This window comes from Oncorhynchus mykiss, chromosome 9 (genome assembly GCF_013265735.2).
Source record: "Oncorhynchus mykiss isolate Arlee chromosome 9, USDA_OmykA_1.1, whole genome shotgun sequence".
Lineage (NCBI taxonomy): Eukaryota > Metazoa > Chordata > Actinopteri > Salmoniformes > Salmonidae > Oncorhynchus > Oncorhynchus mykiss.
Window position 1 is genome coordinate 44,679,157 of NC_048573.1, and position 17,919 is coordinate 44,697,075.

General features: G+C 44.6%; 1 protein-coding gene across 10 annotated transcripts in view; it reads left to right on the forward strand.

Moving 5' to 3' along the window:
- Positions 1-17,919, forward strand: part of agrn (agrin) — a 279,791-nt gene that overhangs the window by 168,104 nt on the left and 93,768 nt on the right. For all 10 annotated transcript variants that reach the window (XM_036988106.1, XM_036988109.1, XM_036988110.1 and 7 more), the window contains one exon: positions 8,870-9,085. In XM_036988106.1, the coding sequence (XP_036844001.1) occupies positions 8,870-9,085 (216 nt within the window). The remainder of the gene's footprint in view (positions 1-8,869; positions 9,086-17,919) is intronic.

The window sequence follows — 17,919 nt, forward strand, 5'->3', positions numbered from 1 at the left end:
CAGGAGGGGAATTGATTGCCCTTTTATACGTGGAAATGAGAAAATACAAGCCTACACACACATTCCACATACAAACACACACACATACACTATCTTAGACCAGAAGGGGAATGAAGGAGAAATACCTCACACTGGCTTTATACCTTAATTTAGTTCGTTGGGATGACATCATAGAAAGTAGCACAAGAAAGAAAAAGTTGTTTGTAAAGTATGAAAATCTGTCTCTTCTTCTACCCCCCACTGCTGTGTTAAAAAAGCGATTTCCCACATTGAACAGTGACAGTGTTTTTTTCTTTGTGAGCAGATGTTTACCTACTCGCTGTTCTTTCTATGATTGCTGCGCAATCAATAATTGACTCCATCAGTCTCCTGGGAGCCTGTAAGTAGAAGATCAATGGAAGTTTTAAGCAGATGTATTTTACAGACAGCGAGCGCAACTAGACAGTATTTATTCGAAGTGACATAGTGCATCTCTCCCGGTCCTTCTGGCGCGTTGCTGTAAATGGCGTTATCGATGGAGCGGCAGGCCGACGCTCAAGTTTGCCATACTATGAATCAATTGCCTACCTCTGAGTGCATCGCATTCAGCCAGAGACAGAACATCCAGGGCTGGAGCAAATATAGTGCGTAATCTTACTGTTTCTCAACAAAATTAGATGTTCAAAATGAGATTATTCTAACCCAAAAGGGAATCGAGGAGCAAGTGCACCGGGGGCTCACGCATTCACCGACAGAATGATGGAAGGAAAAACAGCTTTTCTTAACTTATCAAGATTTGTGCAGTCGCCGCTCTGGAGTGTGTAAATAGTCACCCGTGAATGGGTCTGGAGTTTCCATTTTGAAACCAGATGTGACGACTGCCTCGCGCCCATTAAGTGGATGACAGTCTCCATGGCAACGTTTCCCCGTTTTCCATAGCCTTTTGGCACAGTGACACAGGGAAACAGCCACACAACACCTGGAGATAGTTAACTCATGCACTCCCTGGCTTGCATTTTTTAGACTTTCTGGTTTCATAAGGCAAACTAAAATAGTATTTTAACTCAGGTCTGCACTCCAATATGCCTCTTACGCTCTGCCACTTCAATCCAATATAGATAGCGTAGGCCAAACCAGAATAGTTATTTAATAATGAGCCATTTTTGTTTTTTAATCTCACAGGAAAAGTCAATCGCTATTCTTGGCACCCGTGTAAAGTTCAGGGATAACCCTCTCGCATATTTATTAATCTCCTTCCTCCTGATCCTCTTGACCAAACATGGAACTTGTGGAATAGAAACCTTGTGATGTTTACCAAATCGGCCATTTTGGATTTGTCAAGTCAGTCTTGAAGCGTTTAAGCAGAGAGGAAAGGTGAAGTGAGAGGTTTCACGCTCGCCAAAATCGCTCGCCAAAATCTGTCCAATATAATCCCAATGCGTTTCTATGGTCTTATTTTGGACCTAAGCTTGTCGCCTGCCTTCCAGCCTTTGGGACAACGACTCCCACTGTTAGGGAGGAGACATGAGCATCTTGTCAATATATACAGATCTCTGGTTTAAATCTTCATACTCACCCCATCATTATGTGTATTGCTTTTCAGATAGGCAAACAATTCACCAGACATCACACAGTTCTACTGTTACGGTCCCAGAATATAAAGACACATCATTAATGTTACACACAGTGGAAGTTATACCCCTATTACAAGCCTGTTCAACCTCTGTTTCGTATCGTCTGAGATTCCCAAAGATTGGAAAGCAGCTACGATCAACCCCCTCTTCAAAGGGGGGGACACTCTATACCCAAACTGCTACAGACATATATCTATCCTACCCTGTCTTCCTAAGGTCTTTGAAAGCCAAGTTAACAAACAGATTACCGACCATTTCGAATCCCACCGTACCTTCTCCACTATGCAATCTGGTTTCAGAGCTGGTCATGGGTGCACCTCAGCCATGCTCAAGGTCCTAAACGGCATCATAACCGCCATCGATAAGAGACATTACTGTGCAGCCGTATTCATCGACCTGGCCAAGGCTTTCGACTCTGTCAATCACCACATTCTTATTGGCAGACTCGACAGCCTTGGTTTCTTAAATGATTGCCTCGCCTGGTTTACCAACTACTTATCTGATAGAGTTCAGTGTGTCAAATCGGAGGGCCTGTTGTCCGGACCTCTGGCAGTCTCTATGGGGGTACCACAGGGTTCAATCCTCGGGCCGACTCTCTTCTCTGTATACATCAATGATGTTGCTCTTGCTGCTGGTGATTCTCTGGTACACCTCTACACAGACGACACCATTCTGTATACTTCTGGCCCTTCTTTGGACACTGTGTTAACAACCCTCCAGACGAGCTTCAATGCCATACAACTCTCCTTCCGTGGCCTTCAACTGCTCTTAAATGCAGGGAAAACTAAATGCATGCTATTCAACCGAACCCTGCTCGCCTGTCCAGCATCACTACTCTGGACAGTTCTGACTTAGAATACGTGAACAACTACAAATACCTAGGTGTCTGGTTAGACTGTAAACTCTCCTTCCAGACTCACACTAAGCATCTCCAATCCAAAATTAAATCTAGAATTGGCTTCCTATATCGCAACAAAGCATCCTTCACTCATGCTGCCTAACATACCCTCGTAAAACTGACCATTCCTACCGATCCTCGACTTTGGTGATGTCATCTATAAAATAGCCTCCAACACTCTACTCAACAAACTGGATGCTGTCTATCACAGTGCCATCCGTTTTGTCGCCAAAGCCCCATACACTATACACCATTGCGACCTGTACGCTCTCGTTGGTTGGCCCTCGCTTCATACTCGTCGCCAAACCCACTGGCTACAGGTTATCTACAAATCTATGCTAGGTAAAGCCCTGTCTTATCTCAGCTCACTAGTCGCCATAGCAGCACCCACTCGCTCGTAGCACGCGCTCCAGCAGGTATATCTCACTGGTCACCCCCAAAGCCAATTCCTCCTTTGGTCGTCTTTCCTTCCAGTTCTCTGCTGCCAATGACTGGAACAAACTGCAAAAATCTCTGAAGCTCACAGATCACTGCACCTGTACATAGCCCATCTGTAAACAGCCCATCTATCTACCTACCTCATCCCCATACAGTATTTATTTATTTATCTTTTCCCTTTGCAACCCAGTATCTCAACTTGCACATTCATCTTCTGCACATCTACCATTCCAGTGTTTAAATTGTAATTACTTCACCACCATGGCCTATTTATTGCCTTAACTCCCTTATCTTACCTCATTTGCACACACTGTACATTAATTTTTTTTTCTTTTGTTCTGCTGTATTATTGACTGTTTTGTTTATTCCATCTGTAACTCTGTGTTGTTGTATGTGTCGAATTGCTATGCTTAATCTTGGCCAGGTCGCAGTTGCAAATGAGAACTTGTTCTCAACTAGCCTATCTGGTTAAATAAAGGTGAAATAAAAAAATAAAATACAATTCTAACTATACAATACTTTCTAGCATTGTCTAACATCTGTGTCAAACTCATTCCACGGAGGGCCGAGTGTCTGTGGGTTTTCGCTCCGCCCTTGTACTTGATTAATGAATTAAAGTCACAAATTAGTAAGGATCTCCCCTCACCTGGTTGTATAAGTCTTAATTGAAAGGAAAAAAGGAAAAACAAGCAGACACTCGGCCCTCATTGGAATGAGTTTGACACCCCTGATAATAATAGTGTCTATCTTGTCATTTCTGTGAGAGCTGCTATCCCTAGCTTACCCGCATCCCCATCAGTCCACACCTCCTTTTCTCACCAGCGAGAGCATGAAATCATGTATTATGGATGACCTCTCTAAATACACTGTGAGCATTACCTGGACAAGGCATTACCTTCCATGTCAGCCACAAACTGGACATGCTCCTTCTCTCAAATGGGATTTCCTCCAGAGGGTAGAAAGAGACCCACCTGCATGTAAATGAAGCTTTTAGCTCTTGGGGTAGAAAGATTACCTTACACAAGCACATGCAAACACAAGCATACACTCACACTCTTCCCTCCACCCGATAGAAAACCCACTGAATACAGATTCCAGACAAGTGGCCAGTACTGCAATGTGCATGGCCAGCCTGTTATTGTACCGTCTATATATTATAATCCCCTGTCCTTGTGGGTCAGTTTACAGCCGGGTTCATGTTTAAACGTTTACCTTGTCCCTTTTTTTTTCTCAACGAACAGAAGATACAGAAAACGTGTACTGTTTGTACAAGGACAAAGGTGCAGGAAAAGGTCACGCTAACCGCTAGTCTAGTTATTCAGCACTGAAAGCAAATTGGCTTACATTCTGTTCAGATAAATGCTCTACACTTCCCTAGCGTATGAGGCCATTTACAGCTCTTAGCGTAGATGGGTAATGAAGAACTGGAGTTGCTAGCATGTGACTGGTGAGAGAAACGTCTCTCTTGGTGTGTGAGGTGTCATTCGTCCGTCCACAGCCACGGTCCTTTTTCTTAACCCTTTACACTCGTACACGGGTTGAAAATGGCAGATTTGGGCACTGGTAAGCGCCTACATTTGAATGCAGTGGCTGTACAGTAAAAGCTTTACATGATGTCAGAGCTCAGGGTCTCCGCTACACAGCTCTGTATGGGTTTTGACTGACAGATGTTCTGAACTTGAGCACCTCGTGCGACAAGACGTTGCCCCCATCCCTTCCCGCTAATTAGGCAACTTGAGGGAAAACATGTAAATTAGAAGGACTGTGCGCAGCCCTATGGGACTCCCAATCACAGCCAGATGTGATGCAGCCTGGGTTTGAACCAGGTACTGCAGTGACACCTGTTGCACGGAGATAGTGTCTTAGACCACTGCGCCACTCTGGAGCCCCAATCTGCACTTCACATTCCCGTTTACGTGTCAACGTTTACGATCACTATGAACAGTTACAAGATGACATGGTGTCATACCGTGGGTTGTTCTGGACAGAATGAGTCTATGTTTGTCTATTGTGAAGAAAATTCAACTTGGCACACTGCCTGAATGCACACGACTTTCCAAAATAACAATCTGTTTCTCTGAATTGCCTTCTGAAAGCCTAACACTGTTAGATTGTATTGTATACTCATGTTGGTAATAGAACAAGCTTTCAAATCATGCCCACCTGACCCATATTTTGATTTATAATGGACTGATTTTGGATTGTGTAAACAACAACCGTAATTGTGTGATGGTTGGGATGCAGGGTTGTGTTCCACACGAAACAACAAGGGTGCTTGGTCTAGTTCCTCAACGGCACAGCTAGGAGAGCAAAAAAAAAGTACCTTATAGTTGAAGACTCTGCTTTAGTTGTCACGTATACTCCCTCTCCGGCCTCTAGGTCATCAGGCTGCTGATTATCCCACACACCTGTCACCATCGTCTCGCGCACCTGCGCCTCATGACACTCACCTGGACTCCATCACCTCCTTGATTATCTTCCCTATATCTGTCACTCCCCTTGGTTCTTTCCTCAAGTGTTATCGACTCTGTTTTAATGTCGGTGCGTTGTTTGTGTTTTGTGTTCGTTGTTTCATTTATTAAAACACTCACTCCCTGAACTTGCTTCCCGACTCGACTCTCAGCGCACTCGTTACGTTAGTCCTCACACTCAAAGCCTTTTCAGTTGTTTGTCTTATGTTGCACCTACCCCACATTTCCAGGAATATTCTTATCATGTTACTGAATGCATCCAGAGTATTTTCAGATTTCGTTTTCAACAAATGCGACACAAAGTAATGTAAATGTAAAATGCACAAATCAACAGTGTAACGTTTGGATTCAGTCTTGTCAGGTGAGACTCACCTTTGGTCTAATCATTTGAAACTGTTCCCTTTCAATTGCTACCATGGTTATGCATTTCATATTTCTTCCGTTAGAAACATTTCAATTTAGCCCTATATAGGCCAATTCTGATGAGTGTAAAGTGTTAAGTTCCTTACTTCGCTTGAGATGTCTTTTTGAGCTCAGATTGCTAGCCCATGGCAGCAGATATGTCTGTGCTTCACTGACTAACTAGAGTAGCTCTTGGCATTTTGACTCTACCTGTCTTTCTCTACTTGTCGCCTCAGTCAACATGTTAATACAAGTCCTTACATGTCATACATAGCTAGATTGGATTTCAACTCATCTCTCGGTCTCTTCCTATCTTGTCTCTCACCTGTCAGGTGACTGGCCCTAATTTTAATTTGAACCCCCCCCCCCCCCCCCCCCCCCCCCCCCCCACACACACACACCCTCCCTCTATCTTGCTCTCTCCCTATCTTCCCCCCAACCTTCAACCAAAGAAAAGAGACTAGCTCAGGTATCTGTCAGGCTCCAGCTCTTCAGGTGGTCTCCCACTGGGAACTGAAGCCCTCACATGTCCTGTCTCACCGTAAAGGCGTCAGCATGCTTCAGTTTGGCTGGCGCCCAGCTAAACTCAGCTAGCCAAACCGAACGAGTGTTCTCCCATACTCCCTTAAAAGACCTTCGCTTGAAAAACGAGAACAAAGCGGCATTAATACTGTTTGTCCATTTTGAGACGCCATAGCCAGTATACACTTCCTCAAAGTAGATAACTCAAGAAATCTGTCATTCATTTTGAAATTTTTGCTGAAGAGTTCTTAATTGCGTCATTTTGCCTTCTGATCGGTGGACAAATAAAATAACCTCAGATAGTGGGTTTAAAAAGTCTCTATAGTCACAATTACACTATTCACAAAGTCATCCATTGATTCTCATGTCTTAACACAGGATTTTATAGTAATTTTCCAGAAGAGAATCTAACTAAGATGTTTGGTTCAGTATTTTTCAATGAAAAAATGTACATGAAAACGAGTTGTCTCTCGTCGAATGACAACAAAGACTTTATTGAAAAATCCCTACTGCTGACCAGTCACCTACAGAGGGGTAAAGACTTCGGCTCCGAACTTTGGCTTGCCTTCAGAACAAATGTTGCTTGCCCGAACTGCCGTCATAATATATGCACAAACTCTACTGAACTGTTTTGCTCAGAAAGAGAGGGAGAGCATGGTAGACTTAGACTTTAAGAGAAAGAGAGCTGGCAGCCAAAGCAGATGCTGTAACAGCAGCCACCCTCTCCTTTCACACACACACATAACAGTGGTGTGTATGTATGCATGTGTGTGTGTGCAGTGTACGTGTGTGCGCCTGTGTGTGCGTGTTCAGGAGCGAGTGAGAGGAAGCCAGACAGCTGCCGGGCTAGTCCGAGTGGACATGCCCCCTCGCGTTTATCCCTTGCCTGGGAACCAGCGATAAGACATAGCTGGGGGCGATCGGTGGAAGGGGGGACTGGGGAGGAGGTGGGGGGGCAGCCGGAGAGGCCGTGCTGACATTGGGCATCAGACGCTCCAGACCAATCATACTTTCCAGACCAAGGCTTAGCTAGGAGTACACTTGGTCCTCAGTCTCATTGATTTCTATTCAAATCCACTACCTGTGAGAGTTGCCATTTGTTTTAGGCAGCTGTAATGTAGTACTATGGATGTGTTGCCACTGGCCAGATAAATGTATGTTTAAGGTCCCAAGCTGACATCTACACTACATGACCAAAGTTGTGTGGACACCTGCTCATCAAACATCTTATTCCAAAATCATGGGCATTAATATGGAGTTGGTACCCCCTTTGCTGATACAATCAGCCTCCAATCTTCTGGGAAGGCTTTCCGCTAAATGTTGGAACATTGCTGTGGGGACTTGCTTTCATTCAGCCACAGGCGTGGAAGTGAGGTCAGGCACTGATGTCAGGCGATTAGGCCTGGCTCGCATTCGGTGTTCCAATTAATCCCAAAGGTGTTCAATGGGGTTGAGGTCAGGGCTCTGTGCAGGCCTGTCAAGTTCTTCCACACCGATCTCAACAAACCATTTCTGTATGGACCTCGCTTTGTGCACAGGGCCATTGTCATGCTGAAACAGGAAAAGACCTTCCCCAAACTGTTGCCACAAAGGTGGAAGCACAGAATCGTCTAGAATGTCATTGTATGCTTTAGTGTTAAGATTTCCATCCCTTGGAACTAAGGGGCCTAGCTTGAACCATGAAAAACAGCCCCAGACCATTATTCCTCCTCCACCAAACTTTACAGTTGGCACTATGCATTGGGGTGTTCTCCCTGGATCCAAAAAACCTATGGAAACCCATTTCATGAATCTCCCGACAAACAGTTATTGTGCTAACATTGCTTCCAGAGGTTTGGACTCGGTGGTGAGTGTTGTAACCGAGGACAGACTTTTCTTTACACGCTACGTGCTTAAGCACTTGCCGGCCCCGTTCTGTGAGCTTGTGTGGCCTACAACTTGTGTAGCCTACCACAGGCGTTTCCACTTCACAATAACAGCACTTACAGTTGACTGGGGCAGCTCTAGCATAACAGAAATTTGACAAAATGACTTGTTGTAAAGGTGGCATCCTATGACGGTGCCACGTTGAGAGTCACTGAGCTTTTCAGTAAGGCCATTCTACTGCCATTGTTTGTCTATGTAGATTGCATTTCTGTATTGCCCCTATTTTATACACCTGTCAGCAACGGGTCTGGCTGAAATAGCCAAATCCATTCATTTGAAGGGGTGTCCGCATACTTTTGTATATACAGTGTATATTACAGGAGTCAATGAAGCTACATGTGCATGGTGGATATTGTATGTTCTCAAGGGGAATATTAACAAAGTTGTGTAACCCATGGAAATATAGTGTTTCTCAAGTGTGAACTGTTAGCTAAGGCCGTTTAACTTTCTGTAACGTCACTTATGTTTTCAAAGGGTCCTCCTGTTGGGCATTTCCTCCCTTCTAAATGACACACTGCTTTGCACGTTTTTTATGAAATGTCAAATGTTTTTAATAAAACGATCAAATGTAACAGTGTTTCCCTCCTCTCTCTGGGCAGGTTGTAGAGGTATGCTGTGCGGCTTCGGGGCGGTGTGTGAGCGTGAAGCGACTGACCCCTCTAAGGCGGAGTGTGTATGCAAGAAGATGGTTTGTCCGTCGGTTGTGGCGCCCGTGTGCGGCTCAGACTCCTCCACCTACTCCAACGAGTGCGAGCTGGAGAAGGCCCAGTGTAACACGCAGCGACGCATCAAGGTGCTGCGCAAGGGACCCTGTGGTGAGTCCAGATAGCTAGCATCACGCTATCTAGCTATTATAGTTTGTCGGTGTTGTGTGCTAACACAAAGTATTGTATTTACAGTATGGTGAGATCAGCTAACGTCACGCTAGCTACTATTCAGTCTGTTTCAGTCAGTGTTGTGGACTACTACTGTACCTTGTTCCTTATCTATGGAGAGTCCAGCTAGCAATACTCTACTATTCTGGCTGTTTCAGTCTGTGTTGTGAAGACTACTACTCTACCCTGATGTATAGTGACTAAGCTAGCATGACTCTACTATTCAGCCCACTGCGATCCTTAGTGCTCTTTCATACATTCAGAATGAGTCCTTTTAGCATTACACTACAATACAGTACATTTCAACATAGTATGTTCTGTACCTCCGCAAGGGATATGCGAGCCGTTACTTCATTTTCCTCACAGAGCCTAGATCATGATCGTGACTGGGGTGGGGGCCACACAAAAATCTGAACTCATCATGGGTTCACACATCTTCACACAATACTCCATAATGACAAAGTGAAAACATGCATTTAGAAATGTTTGCAAATTAATAGAAAATTGAATACAGAAATATCTAATTTACATAAGTGTTCACATCCCTGAGTCAATACATGATAGAATCGCTTTGCCAGCGATTACAGAGGTGAGTCTTTATGGGTAAGTTTCTAAGAGCTTTACACACCTGGATTGTACAATATTTGCAAAAATAACAAGTTCTATCAATTGGGTTGTTTATCATTGCTAGAGAGACAATTTGATAGATTTTCATGCCGATTTAAGTCAAAACTGTTACTCGGTCGTCTTGGTAAGCAACTCCAGTGTATATTTGGCCTTGAGTTTTAGGTTATTGTCCTCCTTAAAGGTGAATTTGTCTCCCAGTGTTGGAAAGCGGACAGAACCAGGTTTTCCTCTAGGATTTTGCCTGTGCTTAGCTCTATTCCATTTCATTTTATTTAAAAAAACTCCTTAGGCCTTGCCGATGACAAGCATACCCATAACCTGATGCATCCACCACTATGCTTGAAAATATGAAGAGTGGTACTCCGTGATGTGTTGGATTTGCCCCATAGATAATGCTTTGTATTCAGGACATAAAGTAAATAGATTTGTTTACTTTAGTGCCTTATTGCAAACAGGATGCACGTTTTAGAATATTTGTATTTTGTATTCTGTACAGGCTTCCTTCTTTTCACTGTCATTTAGGTTAGTATTGTGGAGTAACTACAGTGTTGTTGATCCATCCTCAGTTTTCTCCTTTCACAGACATTAAACTCTGTAACTGTTGTCGCTATTGGCCTCATGGTGAAATCCCTGAGCGGTGTCCTTCCTCTCCGAGTTAGGAAGGACACCTGTATCTTTGTAGTGACTGGGTGTATTGATACACTACCCAAAGTGTAATTAATCACTTCACCATGCTCAAAAGGATATTCAGTGTCTGCTTTTAATTTTTTTTACCCATCTACTAGTAAGTGCCCTTCTTTGCGAGGCATTGGAAAACCTCCCTGGTCTTTGTGGTTAAATCTGTGTTTAAAATTCACTGCTCGATTGAAAGACCTTACAGATAATTGTATGTGTGGGGTACAGAGGTGAGGTAGTCATTCAAAAATCATGTTAAACACTGTTATGGCACAAAGAGTGAGTCCATGCAACTTATTATGTGACTTGTTAAGCAAATGTTTACTCCTGAACTTATTTAGCTTTTCAGTTTTTATTAATTAGTACCAGTTTCTAAAAACGTAATTCCACTTTGATGGTATGGATTATTAAGTATAGGCCAGTGACACAAAATCTCAATTGAATCCATTTTAAATTCGGGCTGTAACAGCACAAAATGTGAAAAAGTCAAGGGTTAAGAACCCTTTCTGAAGGCACGGTACCAGGCGCCTGACGACCAAACACCTCGAGGCATGCCCTGTCTGTATCCCATGGTCCCGAGAGAACGTATAATAACAGCAGTCTCCATTGAAGCATATGTCTCATACTCATCACTCATTAGCATAGCAGCCCGAGCCACTCCGGGAGGGGTTCGCAGGGCTGAAAGCCAGAGGAACACAATACACTACAATGGGCTTCCTGTCAAGGTTTTTTCTCATGTGCCATCGTTACAATGCTAATCCATTGGCTGATTGCTGTGCCGACTGGGGCTGGCTAATAGCACGGCCTGTTTGACGACAGGGCTTGCCAGATAGTGGGGGGGAGAGAGAAAGAGCGAGAGAGAGAAAGGGAAGGGAGAGAGAGGGAAGGGAGAGAGAGAGAGAGGGAAGGGAGAGAGAGCGGGGGGAGAGAGTGAGATAGATGGAAGGGAGAGAGAGAGGGGTGGGGAAGGGAGAGAGAGAGAGGGAAGGGAGCGAAAGAGAGGGAAGGGAGAGAGAGAGGGAGAACGAGAGGGAGAGAGAGGTAATTTAAATCAAATCAAAGTGTATTGGTCACAAACACAGTTCAGCAGATGTTATAGATGGTGCAGCGAAATGTTTATGTTACCAGCTCATAACAATACAGTATAATGTCAAACAAGTACACACAAAAACAAAAACACAACAAGAAATCAAGAAATGTCGCAATGAATCCAATGAACAACCCAAATAGCACTGTAACAGTAATCCATATGAAATCTATATATGTATATACACCACATATACACCGGATGTACATCAAAACCTCGATAGCATCTCTAGTCGTGAGAATTCAGTTTTAGCATTTGCCTTAGCATAGGCAAAGCGTATATGTAGAGTTCACAGTAATTGGGATTATGAGGCTATCAAGAATGAGAGCTTATTCAGTTGTGGGGAGAAATCATACTATTCAAAGCTATGTGACTACTTACTTTAATGCTCCTGTCTAGAGTCCCTTCAAGATGCATTCAAAGCCTAAAACAAGAAATGTTGGACAGCAGTAGAATTCCCAAATGACAAACATCGTACTTCTGAGTATTAAAGAGCTTGTTCCATTTGACAGTTCCTGCCACAAATATCACAATAAATATTTGAATATCAAAACACATTTTGTCGACATTAAGGGAGCAGCCGGTAAAAATAGGCGTAGCGCTGAAACAATGGAGCTTGAAGGAGAATAAATAGCGCTTTGAGAGAGCAAAAAACGGAGAGAGCAGACAATAACAGTCTTTCCACGGGAGGACGAGAAGCAGAGGGTCAGGGGGAAACTGGATGACAGATTCTATTTGTCCCTTCAATACATTTCAGTGCAGAAGGGCCAGGCAGGTCACACTGGCTGGTATGATGTTGTTGTCTGGGGTGATGGAGAGATCTGCTGGAGACGAGCAGTGAATGGGTTTTTATAAGTATTCCATTGTATTTGTTAACATTTTTCTAACTTGAATCAAACCACAACTTATAAAAGCTTCATAGGGAATTCATAAAGTCGTCATAAGCACTAAATGTTTTTTCTTCTTCTCCATGACATATTAAGGTGGCCCTCCCAGTTGAATGGACACGGTGCTTGGATGATCTATAATGATTAATGTAGTGGCAGATTAAAGCAAAGCTGGTGTTCAAGTCTGTAATGTAAGATAGCGACCTGGATCGTGCCTCTGGCCACTCCAGATACCAAGTCAATGCATGGCCACTTAATGCATGAGGACTCTCGCTCAGTTTAGTGGGTTTTTGTACTGTAATGTGTACATAACTCAGCCGGCATGGACCTTTATGGACATTCCAGCCTAAGCAACTCATTAATCCCCGCTTTATATAAAATGCATATAAAATGGGTAATTTGGGAGCGGGGTCACATTTCTGTGGGTTAGTTCATTAGTCCAGCGTCTATCGTCTATGGGTACCGTTTGAATTTTTGGGTTTTAAAGGGGAGCTCTTCTCTGTTTAAATCTGTTGAAATTGGCCCTGAAGCGTGAGATAACTGTGTTTTTTAGGGAAAAGATTAAAAAAGCCATTGAAAGAGGGGTGTGGAGGAGGACAGAAGGCAGCTGGCACTTAACCAGGGTTACCGTTCAGTAGAACATGAAGAGCCGCGTTAGCTCTCCTAATATTGAACTTGGAGTCGACACAGAGAGAGGGGTAAACACTCGGCCTCCCAACCCGTGCGGTGCGCTACAGCGGGGAGTGCCTGTGCCTCAGAACTCATTCCGGAGAGCCCAGTCTTGTGGAACGTGGAGTTTTTTTAGGGGGGAGGAGGGTAGTGGTGCGACGGGGAGAAAGTGGGCACAGATCGATGGGGAAGATCGATTTCGTGTGTGTGTAGAGGGAGCCCAGGAGCCTCACGCTCCGCTGATAGACTACACTCAGACTCTCATTCTTTCTCTCCCGCTCTTCTTTCATACCCCCGCTGTACTTCTTTCTTCCTCTCCCCTCTCTCTGTCACCTTCCCTTTTATCCCTGCCTCTTCCGCTCTCCCCTTCACTGTGTTTCTCCTACCATTCTCTCTGTTTTTCTCTCTCTTTCCCCTATCCCTCTCTGTCCCTTTCTCTGTGGGTAACTGCAGTACAGCCTGACTGGCTGTTTGAAAGGCCTCCCTGTCTTATCTCTCCAGCGCCAACAGACACCACTTCACCCCCTCCAGCCATGAAGAAAGACCGTCTCAGTACGCCGTGTGTCTAACTCTGGCCGTATCTACCTCACAGCCCCCCCCAATCTCACTCCACAGTTGGTCCAAGGCAGTTGGTCCTAAGAGGATTCTGTCCGTCTGTCTGCTTGCCTGTTTGCTGGCTCCCCGGTGGTCTGTCTTTGCTAGTGCAGCCGAGGAAGCAACATCCGTTGTCTTTCAGTATAAAGTATTAGATGTGTTAATGTGGGAATCGATGTGTCGTGTTGTTTCCCTCTTATTGACTGTTAAAACCACATTCTTCAATACCAAGGGAACGGTTGGTTTGCTTCTCTTCGGTTCTGTCTGGTACCTTTGACAGGTATCCAATTGCAAAGTGGGATATTGTATTGCGGCTCAAGCAAACTGGTGGCAACCACTTTCTGTGTCTGGTCCCAAAATGGAAAACAATGTAAATCTCTCTCTCCTACCTGTAAAGAAAGGATTGAAGAGGAGCTATATTCCTACATGGCAGAAAGTCCCCACAATATACAATCCCCTCAGAGGCAATACTGACTGTTCTCTTCCATGTTCTTCCATAGAAGACACATCGCAGACTTCCTAAGCAACACCAACAGACTGAATGGATGTTATTTGAAACTGTAGTCTGTTGGATAGTTATAGCCTTGTGTGGAGAAAAGCGTTCCCAGACACCTAAGCCCTGATGTTTTGCTCCCAGGCCCAGTTGCCGGGCGGACTACAATTCAAACCCGACAGTTTTACTCCGGCTGCGCTTTTGTGATGGCCAGTGCTAGTTAGGAGGTCGTTAAGGTGTTAGGGGCATAGAAAGACTGATTTATCCTTGTCCGTCTTATAAAGCGCTGGGAAGAAGCCTGAGACTCCACAAAGCCCATGAAACGAAGGAGAAGCTAGCAAACTTACTCCACCCCCCAACCCCTTCCTGTTAGCCAATAGGTTGTTCGTTACTCTGTCGACATGTGTTCGCTTCCCCCTGGCGAAATCGCCATGGCGATAGAGTTTGACAGCGGGCAGCGACTGCGGTGGAGTGTGGTGAGAGCCGGTGTAAATTAGTTTTCTCTCTCCCAGCATGGAGGTGCCAGTGACACGGTGTTCACCTGTCTTCTCAACCTACTAGAGTCCCTCTGTCTAACTTTAACTTCACTCATCAGCTAGCTTCCCCATAGAGACGGCTTAGAGACCGCTAGAGACACTCCAAAAATATCAGTCTCGAAGAATGGCCGTCAATCAATGTCCCCCCGCCCCCGCTTTTGGTATTTTGGTAGATCATAACATTTAAATGGGCATATAGCCATATTGTGGATAGGTTGCAGCTCAAATGTGAAACTATGGCATTTCTGCTGCCACACATTGGCTTGGCTCAGTAACTGTCATAGGATAGGTTATACTATAGATTTTGAACTCCCTCTTACTTTCTCACCCCCACCCCCCTCGATCTCTATCACCCTCGGTGAATAAGGTGTTAGTCATCTCCGTGAGGCCACATTCAGCCTGTGTACCTGGCTGCTGACCTCATCAGTACGGTTTCTGCTCTGCTCTGCTCCCCTCTCCCTCTTTCTCTCTCTCTCTCTCTCTCTCTCTCTCTCTCTCTCTCTCTCTCTCTCTCTGGGTGATTACTGATGCCCTCTTTCTTTCTCTCTCTCGCTCTCTTTCCCTCTCTCTTTCTCTCTTTCTCTCTCTACCTTTATCTCTCCCTCTCTCTCCCTCTCTCTGTTTTCTGTCTCTCTGAAATGTGATGCGATGAACACCAGTGAGAGGTGAGGGTTAAAGGGCGTCAGAAATAAATAAGATCTAATTCCCTGCAGGGTCTCACTCGTGTTCGGTATTGACCCGAAAGATGGTTTATTGACCCTATACACGCACACTCATATGCTAAACAAACAGGCTCATTCACAGACCTACAAGCACACATGCACACACACACAGTCTTGTATAACTAACCTTGTCGGTACACACAATTAAGTCCCATTCAAAATCCTATTTTCCCTAACCCTAAACATAACTCTAGCTCTTACCCCTTACCCTAAAACTAACCCTAGCTCCTAACCCTAAACATAAACCAAATTCTAACCTTCACACTAATTCTGACCTTAACCCTAAACCCTCTTTAACAAGCATTTGACCTTGTGGGGATGTTAACAAAATGTCCCCAATTAGTCAAAGTTTTGTTTGTTTACTATTCTTATTGGGACTTCTGGTCCCCACAAGTATAGTTAAACACGTCCAGACACACTGGCACACACACCCAGGCACACAAATGCCCACTACCACACAATCCCCCACCAACACAAGGAATCAGCCTTCATTTCTCCTCCTCATGCGCCAGATGATAACGGTAGTGTCTTGAATCCTATCGCCCCCCCCTTGCCTCCTTCTCCCGCTCATCCTCCAGTACTATCCTCCAATACTGAGCCCTGTGATACTTGTTAAACAAATCCCTGTCTCTTCCTCGTCTCTTTCTTTTTCTCCCGTCACCTCACGAGGACCTGGGCTTCATGCTCTGGAGAGATAACAGATTATAGTGCCAGCTCACGCATTAATAACCCACCAACCAACCAACACACACACACACACACACACACACACACACACACGCAGACATCCACACACACACACACACACATGCACGCACACACACACGCACGCACACACATACACACGTACGCACACACACACACACATGCAGACAGCCACACACACACACACACACACACACATGCAGACAGCCACACACACACACACACATACACACACACACACACACACACTCCTAATGACAGGCAGAAGCTTCGTTTTACACATGTTTTACTTATGTATTTATGCATTCTGCTCCCCTGAATAATCTATTGAGGTTGGATTGTTGTTGTTATTTTTATGCAATATGAAAAATAACATTGGATACAGAAGTATACAATGGGAGTCATTGGTACATTTATATCAGGGAGGAAACGACAATAGTCACAATAGTGACAATAGTGTAAACAATACTATTTGTTTGTGGCACGGTTTTGGTGTGAACGGGCTTGTCTGGGAGTGTGCGTGGGCGTCGAGACAAAGCGGGAATCAGTAAAAGGCCCATCATTATAAGGTGGTAGTCATAATCTTCTTCTATGCCATGCGTATGGGTTAGGGTTGATTGATAGGATAATGGACGACAGTAGGGTAACGATGGTAATCTGTCCTCACCTCTTTCTATCTATGTATTTCTTTCCCCTCTTCCTGCTGGTGAGATGTGGAAGCATTATCCCCATCCACCTCTTTGTGACTCTCTCTCTTTGTCCTTAATACTTTCCTCACTCCTGACTCTCTCTCAATTGTTCCTCCCTCTCTCTGTATTTCATCCTCCTCCCCTTTTTCTAGCAACCCCCCCTCCCCGCCCCCGTCCTCCTCACAGTAATCTCCCCCCCCTGCCTCCCTCCCCCACACCTCCTCCTCCTCCTCCTCCCCCCTGTCTCTGTCAGGTTAATACTGTCTTTGAGATAGCCACACTCCCAGCTCCCTGCATGCAGTAGTCTTGAGGCGAGATGGAGACCAAAACGCTCCTGATCCATCTCCCTCGCCTTCTAAAACCCCCTTGTCCCCAACCTGTAATAGCACTGGAAGCTTGATGCCTCATAATGCACAAAGTCCCCGCAATCCCCTTAGTATGCCGTGTCTGTCCCCTCCTCTGTTTACAGTTCAAGCAATAACCAGGCCATAATGGAGAGAGATGGAGACAGATATCAACACTTATTTGCATTTATTAGGCCCGCCATTATAGGAACTCGGGCTTCCTGTTTACCTGATCATTTTTTTTTGCCACACTGGGTTTATGGATGTATTCACCGCTATCTCCTTGTTCCCCTCCTCTGTCGGCTCACAAAATGTGACTTAGTGGCTTATAAAAACTACGGCTGCTAGAGTTCTTGTCATGTTGAACAGGCACTATATTACGGGGCTGAAGTGAGTGTAGATTTAAGAGGTTTATCTGCTGCGCGTGTGTGTGTGTGTGTTTGTGTGTACATTACTTTTAGGGTGTGTATCTGTGTATCTGCATGCAAAAAACATGCGTGAATGTGTATGTGTGAGTCAGGGACCGAGAATTATTCAACTTTAACATTTAAAAAGGTTCAAAAGCTTGTAGCATATTATTCACACAACTGTTACTCATTAAAACCACTTAATACCATATGCCAGTTCAGAGCATTGAACGCTCCAGCACACATTACTGCCCATTGTTTTGGATCATCATCTCAGTTAAATATGGCTAATGCTAAATTATGATACAATGGAGCTTCAATGCCGCGCAATTACCAGTT